General features: G+C 35.5%; 1 protein-coding gene across 1 annotated transcript in view; it reads right to left on the minus strand.

Annotated features, from left to right (window-relative positions):
- The window catches only part of LOC120634944 (dynein heavy chain 1, axonemal-like), a 117,053-nt gene that overhangs the window by 83,905 nt on the left and 19,846 nt on the right, over nucleotides 1-13,302 (minus strand). Inside the window, exons 10-19 of the mRNA XM_039905841.1 lie at nucleotides 12,508-12,629; nucleotides 10,578-10,667; nucleotides 9,892-9,971; nucleotides 8,204-8,291; nucleotides 6,708-6,926; nucleotides 6,332-6,449; nucleotides 4,510-4,651; nucleotides 3,408-3,549; nucleotides 1,807-2,034; nucleotides 1,062-1,160 (exon numbers count right to left, since the gene is read on the minus strand). Coding sequence (XP_039761775.1) covers nucleotides 1,062-1,160; nucleotides 1,807-2,034; nucleotides 3,408-3,549; nucleotides 4,510-4,651; nucleotides 6,332-6,449; nucleotides 6,708-6,926; nucleotides 8,204-8,291; nucleotides 9,892-9,971; nucleotides 10,578-10,667; nucleotides 12,508-12,629 — 1,328 coding nt within the window. The remainder of the gene's footprint in view (nucleotides 1-1,061; nucleotides 1,161-1,806; nucleotides 2,035-3,407; nucleotides 3,550-4,509; nucleotides 4,652-6,331; nucleotides 6,450-6,707; nucleotides 6,927-8,203; nucleotides 8,292-9,891; nucleotides 9,972-10,577; nucleotides 10,668-12,507; nucleotides 12,630-13,302) is intronic.

Here is a 13,302-nt window from a genome sequence, read left to right on the forward strand (position 1 = left end):
TTAAAAACAAAAATTGCCATAGTTGTCATAGTATATTTATGACTATTTACTTATATATATATATATATATATAGCCCATGTAGCTATATATATATATATTTATAGCCCTATATATAATATATATATATTTATAGCCCTATATATAATATATATATATATATATAGCCCATGTAGCTCATAAACTATGTCTATGCCAAAAATCACGTCTCCTGGCAAAGTTTAGAAGAAATAGAAACACTTTATTGCACGTATAACATACATATAGGAAAAGAAACATTAATGAAACAGTACACAATGTAGACATGCAAAGGCGGCCTTATTGCTGCAAGCAATCTCTCACAGGTAACCTTTGTAGAAATGACTTAGAGCAAGAGAGCGGGATAGTGCCAAGAGTGTTGTAATATATATATAAATACCAATTTATTTAATTATTATTTACGTACCATAAATTGTGAACATAAGACACATGAAGTGTACATAGGGAAGCTTATCTCTATAAGAGATCTCTTCCAGCTACCCCAGGATGTGAGTAAGATGATTTTATTGTGGTATAGTTCAAATAAAGGTACAATATACTAGGAGTTATCATTTAACTCCTAAAAATATGCAATAAATCTAAATATTAACAAAATTCGACATACTAATAAAGAATTATATTTGAAGATATTATATTATGTATATTATATAATTAGCCGAGAATTAGTCTTGACTAGTCAGGTTTGGGGGCGTGGCCTACTCGGACGATGCCGTGGCGTGAGGCAAGCGAACTTGGAGGGGCGCGCGAGGTACGCGGCTGCGCGCACGCCAAACGGAGCTCAGTTCAGCTTCAGCACCAAAGATAGACGGACGTTATAGTTAATTGCTGTCCATTTGCATAATCATTTCATAAAGTGTTTCTTAATTTGATAATTATTAAATGTTTTCTTTAGTTTTTGTTTATTAATTGTTTTTTTTTTTTAGTTAAAATAAATCTTAATTGCTTACTATATTATATTATATTATTTTATGTGTCAATATAATGATGACGTACATAATACGTACCTATATTCTGCTGTACTGACCTGTTTAGTTATATTCAGCGGCCAGCCAACAGCTTCCCATAGAGCTCTGAAATCTTCATTCTCAAGAGGAAAAAAGAATACGTCTAGTACTTCGTAATCCTATAGGAAAAAAAGGGAATCAATTTATTATATGTATAAGCGGTGATAGCCCAGTGGGTAGGAGCTCGACTACACTTTCGGGACCCGAGTTCGAATCGGCACGCAACTGTCACTTTTTAAAGTTATGTGCGTTTTAAGTAATTAAAATATCAGTTGTTTCAACGGTGAATGCAAACATTGTGAGGAAACCTGCATGCCTTAGAGCTCTCCATGATGTTCTCAAAGTCCACCAATCCGCAGTCCCAAGAGTGGTGGGTTACGGCCTTAATCCTTTCTCATTGTGGGAGAAGACCCATGCCCTGTAGTGGGCGGTAATGTGTTGATATGATGATGATGATGTATGTACTGGATTTGGCTCTTTGATATACCTGGTAAGTTGTATAGTGGCAAGCGCTGTCATATAAGTGGATTGTTCCGAGTTCGATTCCTACATGGCAATTAAAAAATTTTTAATTTCTGAAATCTCTCTGGATTCCAGTGCAATGCCGGTAATAAATCACAAAATAAACAATAGAAAATTCAGAAATTATAAATTCCAAAATTGCCCCGCCGAGGATCGAAACCGAGACCGTCCACTTTAAAGCACAGCTCTCATCGCTGCGCCAGGGAGGTCGTCGCAGGTGATGATGTGATATTATAAACTTACAGTGTTGACTTTTTTCATTATGTCTTCTTGCGTCTTCAAAGCAAAAGGTATGGATTCCATCCATTCTCTGATTTCGAACACGTGTTCTATAGAATTAGGCTTCTCCCCTAGTTTCCTCATGATGTTTTTGTAAGCTTGGAGCACATCGTCCACCACGAGGCGCACTTCTTCGGCCCACATTGTTAATAGCGCTTTTATAATATCCGATCTTTTTGTCACTAGCATTTGCTGGAATTAAATGGATAAGAAATTGTATTTAACAGATTACAATACATGCTCGTGTAATAAATGCATAAATGTGTAAATTATTTGATCGTATTCATTTTTTACACAAAATAGTATTAATTCTTCGAGGATAAAATACATCAAGGTTACGATACTATTGATGAATAAACGTTTTGCTATCATCTCACACAAGATAGGTTGTTAAATTATAAAATGATGTTGAAAAAAGGCAACTGCTGAGTTTTTTGCCGGCTTCTTGTCAGTAGAATCGTCCTTCCGTACCGATGCTTCAAACAGACAGACTTGACGTTTCAAAAGTGCTTATATTAAGCTTACTTGAAATAAAGGAATTTTTATTCCAATTTAAATTTAATAAGAAAATTCGCAAAGTAAAAGATACAACAGAACACATTAGAAGGGTAAAATGGCATTGTAAGACAAAAAAAAGGAATAAAAATAGAAATGGACAATTTCACATAATAGTAAGGCGAAAGAATGAAAAGGAGGCAAAGGAAACGGTGAGAAGATGATGTTAAAGAGATGGCAGGACTAACGTTAAGAGAACAAAGAAGGAAAATTTGGAAGCCTCTGAAGGAGACTTATGATGTAGAAAAAGCTGATGCATAGTCAGAATAAAGGCAAGGAATCTGATTATGACTACTCAAATCCGGCTCAAAAATTGCAGAGATGTTGACGAAATTTAGCACAAATATAGTTTACATACGACAAAGTGCGTAGGATACTTTAGAACTTTTAACTTATTTCCGGAAACCAGAAAGTAACCGTTCTCGCGGAGTTTCGAAATTCAAACAAGACTGATCTTAAAAGTATTCTGTCTCGACATAGCATGCTAGAAACTAAAAAAATATACATTTTAAGTCAGGAACACACTGTTTTCTCAGGATATTAGGAAACTGTAACAATCTTCAAAAACATTAGCCAGACCATACTTATATTATAAAAATGTCAAAGTGCGTCTGTTAGTTTGCTTGTTTGGTTCAATATTCGGCTCAATCGTTAAACAAATCTTAATGAAATATTGTTAAACATGTAGCTGTCATCTTAAAGGTGAACATAGGATACAATTTATACAGAAAATAAATGCTGGTAAGCTTTACCGCTAAATTTATCTGGGTGAACATTTGCATACAGATAATTTGCATCCTTGAGACGGAAATAGGATACATTTTATATCAGGAAAAGTCCTGCGGGATATTTATCAACCAAAAATAGACGTGGGACGTGGACGAAGTCACAGGCGAGTTGTTAATAAAGAAAAAAATTTCTTCTATAATTTATCTTTGCTGACACTTAACGCAGTGTGCCAGAACTGTTACAGGCTAAAATCTTAGATCGTCATAAAAATTCGGGATAACCTTCAAAGTGTCCACATTGATAGCGAATGGTCCAATATTAATATATTGCGGTAGTCGCCATATCAAATCTATTTTTGCGTCGTAGTGCATTTGTACTTCTTCTCTAGTTTCAGATGCCGAATGCTTCTCTTCACGGAATGTTCTAGAAAGCCATATTTAAATACGAGTAAGTCTATTTATAGGTGCTATGAAATCTTATAATCATCATCGTCGTCATCATATAAACCGATTACCGGCCCACTACAGGGCAAGGATCTCCTCCCACAATGAGAAGGGGTTAAGGCCGTAGTCCACCACGCTGGCCCAGTGCGGGTTGGTGGACTCCACACACCTTTGAGAGCATTATGGAGAACTCTGAGGCATGCTCACGCTGTTTTCCTTTACCGTTGAAGCAACAGATATTTAAATTGTAAAACCTTTTAATAGCATAACATTAATTGTAAATTTCAAATTTAAACCACCGACACTAAAACATTCCCTTTCAATATAGTGTAGATTAATCTACTAGTCAAGCTTTTTTTTGATACCCATTTCGGAACTTTAAAATGGGTCTTTTTTTTCAGCAATCGAAATCAAAATAATACAAGCTCTTAGACATCAGACATTCAAAATATTATGATCTGCCTGACTAATCTTTAAAACAGCTGAACCGATTTTGATTTGGTCTTCAATCTTCAATTGGATCTAGAGGATTCTACAGGGGGTGATATAGGAATTTAATATACTGGATGAAAGGCGAAGATAAGGTAAGGTTGATAAGGTTTTGGGGAGGAAATTAATTATGATTCTATAAAAGATTCAAATTTAGAAGGTACATAGGTATGTTTCATTAAGGCGGTTGGTAATTGATATCTCCTAAGAATGCGTTTTTATAAAATCCACTTCGTTAGGAAATAAAATTGCGTTGAAGATATCAAAGTCTAAAATAGGGACTTTAAATCTGCAATTATATGGAACACTACCCTTGGGTGTACCTACTCAAGTTTAACTAGTATTTACGTATAAAAAAAAGTACGCCGTTGGTGCTAAATAAAGGACTAATGCTGAAAGTTCAGACTGATTTGCAATTTGCGTCGGGGAGTATAAAATTATGTACACTTACTCAACGTATTCCTCTATATCCAAGACGTAAATATCTCTGTAACAATCGTACTCGTGCATGTACGCAATCAGAGGTATAATCGATTTTCTGTAAGCCTTCAGTAACCTTTCTCTGTAATCCACCACATTCGGCTCCATGAGACCTTGAAAATTTATTATTTACTAGCTGTTGCCCGCGACTTCGTCTGCGTTTGATTTTGTTTTTAAAGTATTCAGTATCGCTAAGCCTTAAATGAGTATAGTAGTATATATATATATATATATATACTACTTCTACTATCTTAATATATATAAATCTCCTGTCACGATGTTTGTCCGCGATGGACTCTTAAACTATTTAACCGATTTTAAATTAAATTGGCACACCGTGAGCAGTCTGGTCCAACTTAAGAGATAGGTTACCTTAGATCTTTAATTATAGTCGCAATTTTATTTTATTGCAAATTATTTGTCTATAATGAATTGACAGTCACGTGTTATATATATATACTTACTACTATAGTCATTTAAGTCTTAGCGATACTGAATACTTTAAAAACAAAATCAAACGCAGACGAAGTCGCGGGCAACAGCTAGTACTATATATATATATATATATATGTATAACATGTGACTGTCAATTAATTATAGACAAATAATTTGCAATAAAATAAAATTGCGACTATAATTAAAGCTATCCTATCACTTAAGTTGGACCAGACTGCTCACGGTGTGCCAATTTAATTCAAAATCGGTTAAGTAGTTTAGGAGTCCATCGCGGACAAACATCGTGACAGGAGATTTATATATATTAAGATATTAAACCATAGTTAACCAATTCTTGCAACTAATTTGAGTTCACCCCCGCTTATTATGGTTTCGCCCCGCCCCGTGGCTTGCATAGAGGGTTCGCACAGGGTATGCACAGGGTATGCAGATTATATAAAACGAAGAAAATCTCCAGTACGAGTTATAAATAATTAAGGGTAGGCTTTTAATTACTATTGCAATTCATATCCTTAAGTTTTGTATAACTCGTACTGGAGATTTCCTTAATTTTATTTCATCTGCCTACCCTGTGCATACCCTCTATGCATGCCACTGATTAGTGGTAAGACTACAATATTCCCAAACACGGTCAGCCCGCTACCATCTTAGACTGCATCATCACTTGCCACCAGGTGAGATTGTAGTCAAGGGCTTAATGGTAGAGAATCCGATTTGCATAGAGGATGCACGCCACTGCCCCAAATCGGTTTCTACGCGACATCGCACCGAAACACTAAATCGCTTAGCACGTATTTGCCGGTAGGGTCGTAACTTGCCACGGCCAAAGCCTCCCGCTAGACAAACAAACAGAATCTTCAAGCTTTATATTAGTACTAGCTGTTGCCCGCGACTTCGTCTGCGTTTGATTTTGTTTTTTGATGTGGCATTCAATTTTCATTCAAGTATTCAGTATCGCTAAGCGTTAAATGAGGGGTTTGCTGCTGTCCGCTGAGGATTTCTGTCCTCTATATCCAACTACATTCATCAGATCTGCGCAAAGTTTCGGCAAAATTAAACACATATTATAACCTCTATAGTACAAAAATAATTATTTAAATCGGTTATAATTTGTCGGAGTGAAGGCGTAAAATCATCAAACACTTTCAACCCCTCTCCCAAATTAGCCGTGCTTAATGTTGAGATAAAAAGTATCCTATATTACTTTTAACACTTCCAAAAATATGTGTACAAAGTTTCATGAGAATCGGTTAAGTAGTTTTTGCGTGAAAGCGTAACAAACAAACGTATATTGACATTTATAATATTCGTAGGGATAGGATTACAAAATGACTCACCAATCGACGTCAGGAATAGCTCCTTATCGAAGACGAGACCAGTCATGATTTTCGGATGCACTTGCGGTATGAAATGGCAGCGATACAGCATCTCCCGAAATAATCGTTGGATTACTATCTGTTTTGAGATAACTGAATGAATGAATGAATGAATACACTTGTATTGTACACCAAAAAAAAAAACAAATTTATTATTATTATTTTTTATTTTAAATTTCTTATTATTTTTTATTGTACACCAAAGAAAATATTACCATGAAAAAAACCTAACATAAAACAAAGGCACAGCTATACACAGGCATCGCTAAACGCCCTACGAGTTCTGTATAATGATGGTTTTTCAGAACAAATCAAGAAAACTTTGAAGCTTTAAAACCTCAAACTGCTCCGGCGGAGTGGTATAGTACGGGCCGTCAGGAGACATCATCAAGTAGAAATGGAACAGGGTGATGGTGGGTGAGCGGAAGGGTGTGTTGATGAGGTCCCTGGAGTCCCACTTGAAATCTTCATCACAAACGTAAGTGCAGAGGCAAGGAGTTTCTGTTAGCGCGACGAACATCGCCATGGACTGTTCTATGGAGTAACGTATCGCGTACTGAAAAATAAGGAACAGTTATGACATGTCGTCGCTTAGCTGCGCAAGTGAACAAAAACATATCTATACTTCTATACTTATATTCTAGAGCTGAATAATTTTGTTGGTTGAGCACGCTAGTTTCAGGAATTACAGGAGCGATTTGTAGTTATGTAGGCCTTAGGCTATTCTTGTGAATACATCTATATATGTATAAAAGAGAAAGTGTGTGGGTATATTCCGCATAGGCGCCGAAACGGCTGGACCGATTTCAATGAAACTTTCAGGGAATCTCCGGATTGACCTGGCGAGTAATCGTGTAAAGTCTGGTGACGATAGAAGCACTCCTATTTTTGAACTGTCAAACTGTCAAATACAGCTTATATTTACTATGATGATATTCTATTGTTGGGTATACATGGGTGTAGATAATGATCTTCACCCGCTCGGGAAGAGCATAGAAGAGAATGAATACCTCCGTATTCCATCATCAGAAATAAATGATTTAATATATTATGAGACTTAAATTAAAAATTTAATGATGTAAGTTTATTGTTTAAATAAAATAAAGCGAAATCTATTATGAAAATGAAGCTCAATTTGCCATACCCCGCGAAAAGCAGGAGAATCTGTATGATGTAGTTATAATTTTTTCAATCCTTATAGGTACTCGACACCAAACAGATCTTTTTCAAGGTACCCTCTACGCACGAATAATTGTTTAGTAAAGTAAAAGCAAGTCATTGTAAAGTCAACATCTCAACATCAAACCGGAGCATCCTGTGGATGCTCCGGTTTCGGAGCGAAACGTGCGTAGATCTGTTTGGTGCGGAGTATAAGGATTGAAGAAAAAATAATCACACCATACAGATTCTCCTGCGAGTATATCATAGATTTCCGCAAAGTAACGCCTGCTTCTATCCAATATTTATTATTATTATTATATAACATCAATCGACCAATAGCGGCAGAGCATCAATGAAAAACGTTGCAAAAACGGGAATAATTAAGTTACGCCAAAATGATATATGATGGATTGGTTCCCGTTTCAAAGTTTGCGACAGCATATGTCTATTTTTGATTATACGCATGGCGACCTGGGCGGCCGGCTAAGCTTCTGGAGTGAGCACGGCTGGCTGGAATGACCCAGCAGGGAGCCGTACCAGTGGCACTACGTACAACGGAAGGTTCCGGCCAAAGTACGGAGACAGGACCAGGGAAAGAAAAATAAGATTTATAGTTTTTGGAAACTTTAATTTTCCAATCAGAAAAGCAAGATCATTGAGACATCTTTTCACCTGCATCCGGAACCTGACGAGTTGCATAAACCGGCACAGCTTACTGATCCCGTAAAAGTCCCAGTACTTTTCATAGATGTTAAACCACCTGCGCGAAGATAGAATATTGAATTAATAAATATTTTCTGAAGCTATACTTCTTTTGGCGCGTTAGGGAAAAATAATGAGAGTAAATTTTTGCGATGCGCGCGCACACCGTCACAAAAAATCAACACCCTGAAGTTAGCTGTAGTCAGTGTACACTCTCAATCATCTAAGTGTACGGGCTCATTCCGGCGATTTAATTGATTCAATTGTACAAAAATTGTAATATCGAGTGAAACTTTGTTCTCCGATAATGTTTCTATTAGTATTCCAAATTTTAATTACGTTTACTATGTCCATTTCTATCTGTGGTATTTAAATAAACTTTATTCAACTAAATAATGCGTTATAATAAAACTTTCAAAACCTTTTTTCTATTGTTAATCTTTTCTACAAACGTAGACGTAAAGATAAAATTTATGAAAAGATTTTTATCTTGTTCCGCCAAAGAAGTATAACTTCTAACGCGTATACATAAGTACAAACACGTTTTTTTTTTTTAATATAATTGACTACAATTTTTTTTTAGTTTTAAATTATATTTTTTTAAGCTGTTAGGTTTTTTACAAATACGTTAATAATTATGACATTTTTTTTTTAATTCATCATGCGATCAGCTGAAGCAGCTATAAGCAGATTTCCTCCGTGTGTTTTGTGACATGTAAGGCCGGCCATCCATCAATGGCTCTGCCTCTTATTTTACGAAGTGCATGTGTTAGTAAAATCCCAAATGGATGCACGTTTAAGCCTTCTAATCTCCATTGGGACACTGAGAGAAGTAGCCAGTTGGTTACTATGAGTGTTCATTCGCTTATAGCTCTTTGCTCTGTGCAATTATAACAATTAAGATTATTATTTATCATCATCATCAACAGCCTATTAAAGTCCACTGCTGGACTAAAGGCCTCTCCCAACTTGAGGATTTGCCCATAATCACCACACTGGGCAGGCGGGTTGTAAATAATTTTGAGTGTCTGGGTGTTTATCTGTATATCATAATGTATATTATTCTTAAAAATATTCATCAGTCATTTTAGTACCCATAACACAAGATACGCTTACTTTGGGGCTAAATAGCGATGTGTGTATCGTAGTTTATTTTTTTATTACCATTATTTTTTTATTACATATATTGACCAATAGCATGAGCCACACATTATTATTTAATCTGGAGATTTTGAATTATATTTAATAAGTACTTCAAGCGCTAGAAGTATTTCTCAACAAACTGAGTTGAGTTCTCGCAACATCAAATTAATGGGAAAATAGAGACGAAAGAAGAAAAATCCTGTTATAATATTAAGGATTACATGTATGATGAAACAGCTTGGGTATAAGTTGCTCTTACTTCATAGCTCAACATAAACTAGACTGTGAGATGGTGATAACAAAAAAACCTGGCTAAGTTTGTTGTGGGCTCTTCTTAGACCAGGGCGCGTTTGGAACCCTCCTAGCTTTAGTTTTAAGTTAACGAATGTTAACACCATCACCAACATTAGTGTAACATAAACGCTTCACAAGTGCCTCTAAGAATTACTACATGAATAAATCATTTTTGAATTTTTGTTTTTTTTTTTTTTTTTTAAACAAAAGAAGCTTATTACCCTTTACCAACGTCTCTGTAAGACATCCGGATCGCATGCGCAGTATTATTCAACCAGGTTATGTTCAGGTATTTAAGCATCTGTAGAGAACATGCAAATTTGAGCAAGTACGCTTTAAATTTGAACTAAAAAGTATAACTCTTTTTTTCTTTTTTTATTCTTCTACGTGGTGGTGATGATGCAATTTATATATATATATAGATATATATCACCATCTTATACCATATATATTTACATATATATATATATATATATATATGTAAAGAACACTTTTCTCGAGTTCATATATTGAACCTTTTCTGAAAGTCACCAATGTTTTTACAGTGATAAGTGACATAAAGAAAAGGATGTTTAAGAAGAAATTATTTTGATTTTAAAGACCTGAAGTAAGGGCTTTAAATGTTGTTTCTTGTATTTTCACAGAAACGCAATATCGTCTTTATTTCAACTACCCATTGAAGGGAGTATTATAAACATTATTATATATATATATATATAGTATAAGTATAGTGTCGATAAGATGGTAGCGGGCTAACTTGTCAGGGAGTATGGTAAACATACCCCTAACCGGTTTCTACGCGACATCGCACCGGAACACTAAATCGCTTAGCGGCACGTCTTTGTCGGTAGGGTGGTAACTAGCGACGGCCAAGGCCTCCTATACAAAACTCAATATGATTTCTTACCATAGAGGTACAGTGACACTGAGCAGCATCGAACTCAGCGAGGCTTACATTCCTACCGTAGTTTGACGTAAAGAACAGCATGGATTCCACCTGAAAATGTAAAAAGTTGAAGAAACATCTTCATGAAACTCTCTTGCTACTTGAAAATGGGATTGTATGTTCAAATTCAAATTCATTTATTTCAAGTAGGCCTACTTTATAAGCACTTTTGAAACGTCAAGTATGCATGTTTGTGTGACTCTACCACCGGTTCGTAAAGCAGATTCTACCGAGAAGAGCCGGCAAGAAACTCAGTAGTTGCTCTTTTCCAACATGAAGATTTAAATATATAAATAAATATATTACAACAGTACACAGGTAGCTATCTAACCCCCAAAGTAAGCGTAGCTTGTGCTATGGGGACTAAGATAACTGATGAATAATATACATAAATAATTTACTCTAAAACCTTTGCATTACTCACTCTGTTCACTAGTGAAAACGGCATGAAAATGCGTTCGGTAGTTTTTCAGTTTTTTGCGCCCAGACAGATAGACAAACGCGGAGTGGGACTTTGTTTTAAAATATGCAAAGAAATTGAAAAGAGTATTTTTTTATTTTAATTTTATAAAGTTATGTTATAAATGCGAAAGTGTGTTTGTTTGATTGTCTGTGCGCATTTCCTCGTTCACGCCCTAACTTAGATACAGATAAATATGTCAATGTTCTAAACACAAACTATTGAGTTATTGGGAATCGAGCCCACAGCCTCAATAAGACAATAAACTCTGAATGATGGGCCACTGTCCACTGCACCAATCGGTCGTCTACTTACTATGTGATGTACATAAAGATTAAGAACATGTTCCTACTAGCATAAATTACCCGCAAACAGTATCAATTATACTTTATTCATAGAAATTATTATAACTTCAAATAACGTTTATGTTTTCATATGAATGAATTAATTAATGAATAAATACACTTTTATTGTACACCACATAAATATACAGACAAATTGTAAATAAATTTTTTTACGCAAAGTATCGTTAGCGGCCTTATCGCTACATATCGATCTATTCCGGGGAACCAATGGCGTAAAACACAGCTCAAGAAGAGATCTAGGTGGAGTATATAAAGATACATATATATTTGCATATATATCTATAAATACATAAAAACTATATATCTAGAACAAAAAAAAAATACATATACAATCAATTCGATATGTGTGTATATAATCAATCGACGGCCGGGTGGCGCAGTGGGCAGCGACCCTGCTTTCTGGGTCCAAGGTCGTGGGTTCGATTCCCACAACTGGAAAATGTCTGTGTGATGAACATGGATGTTTTTTAGTGTCTGGGTGTTTATCTGTATATTATAAGTATTTATGTGTATTATATTCATAAAAAAATATACATCAGCTATCTTAGTACCCATAACACAAGCTACGCTTACTTTGGGGCTATGTGGCAATGTGTGTATTGTCATAGTATATATTTATTTATATTTATATACAAAAAATAATAACTATTTCTTATGACTTAAAATAACAGCTACAGGTGTAGGTACGTGTGTGCGTATGAACGTGTGTGTAGATTTTTGTTTTCACATTATTTATAGATTATAGCTACGGAGAACCGATGGACGTTGGGGTCCCATAGAGCTAGACTGGCGACCCCGCACTGGAAAGCACAGTGTGAATAGACCCCACTAGTTTGACAGACGAACTAAAATGATTCGCTGGATACAAGCGGCACAAAACCGCAGCGAGTTGAAATCACTAGACCTATGTTCAGCAGTTGACGTACTGTGGTTAATTTATAGAACCGATGTAGGCACTATGTAGGCGTGACATACTCGTTAGAGCAACCTTGGAGATGAGTAACTTTTATATACTCCATGGTTTGAGATGATACTTAAAATAAAGAAAAAAATTGCTTCTCTTTACCTTCAGACATTCATCCACAACCATGTGTATACAGGAGACGGATTCCGTGAGCACGTAAAGTGAGAACCATTGGTTGTGTTGTAATCTTCCGGCAAAGTCCACCATATCGCATGGGTAACGACCTATCAAATCGTGGTTAAAGTTATTTTTGACAGATCTCGTCCTGCAGGGCTAGCGCAGGCAGGGGACAAAAATTATATCAGGCATCCCCTGACAGCGTATTCATTAAACATTGGCGAAAAGTGCACCAGATTCCAAACACGAAATAATATAACATAGTTGGATTTTAATTTTAATTTTAATTGAAATTTAATTTATTGTAATTTTTAATTCTAGATTTTTATTAATCACTGTTTTTTTTTCTTTATTTATTTATTTTTAAAATCTCTCTTTTATATTTATTTTGTGTTAAATTTTGTATATGGGTCCCTGACCTGCAATAAAATGATTTTATTTATAATTAACGTGTCCACCTGCTAAAGCACGGGAACATGGAATAGGAGAAGTTTACCCCCGTTTATTATCACACATAATATTTTATTTGGATATTATTTCCACTTGTGCGCCAGTGCTCTGAGAGTTGATAAAGCTGTGGGAGAAGATACATTTTTATTCTTTCCCCGGGGAGATAAATTGTCGCCTGCCCATGATAGCCATGCTGGGAAGTTTTACTTCCGCTTATTTCTGAAAAAAACGTTGTTTCGTTTCAATATTCAATGTATCCGATGGTACCCATACTAGGTATTCCTGCATCGGGGGTGCCTTTTTACAATTTCAGTTTATAGTATCACTTGA

This window comes from Pararge aegeria, chromosome 25, assembly GCF_905163445.1.
Source record: "Pararge aegeria chromosome 25, ilParAegt1.1, whole genome shotgun sequence".
In the NCBI taxonomy this organism is placed as follows: Eukaryota; Metazoa; Arthropoda; class Insecta; order Lepidoptera; family Nymphalidae; genus Pararge; species Pararge aegeria.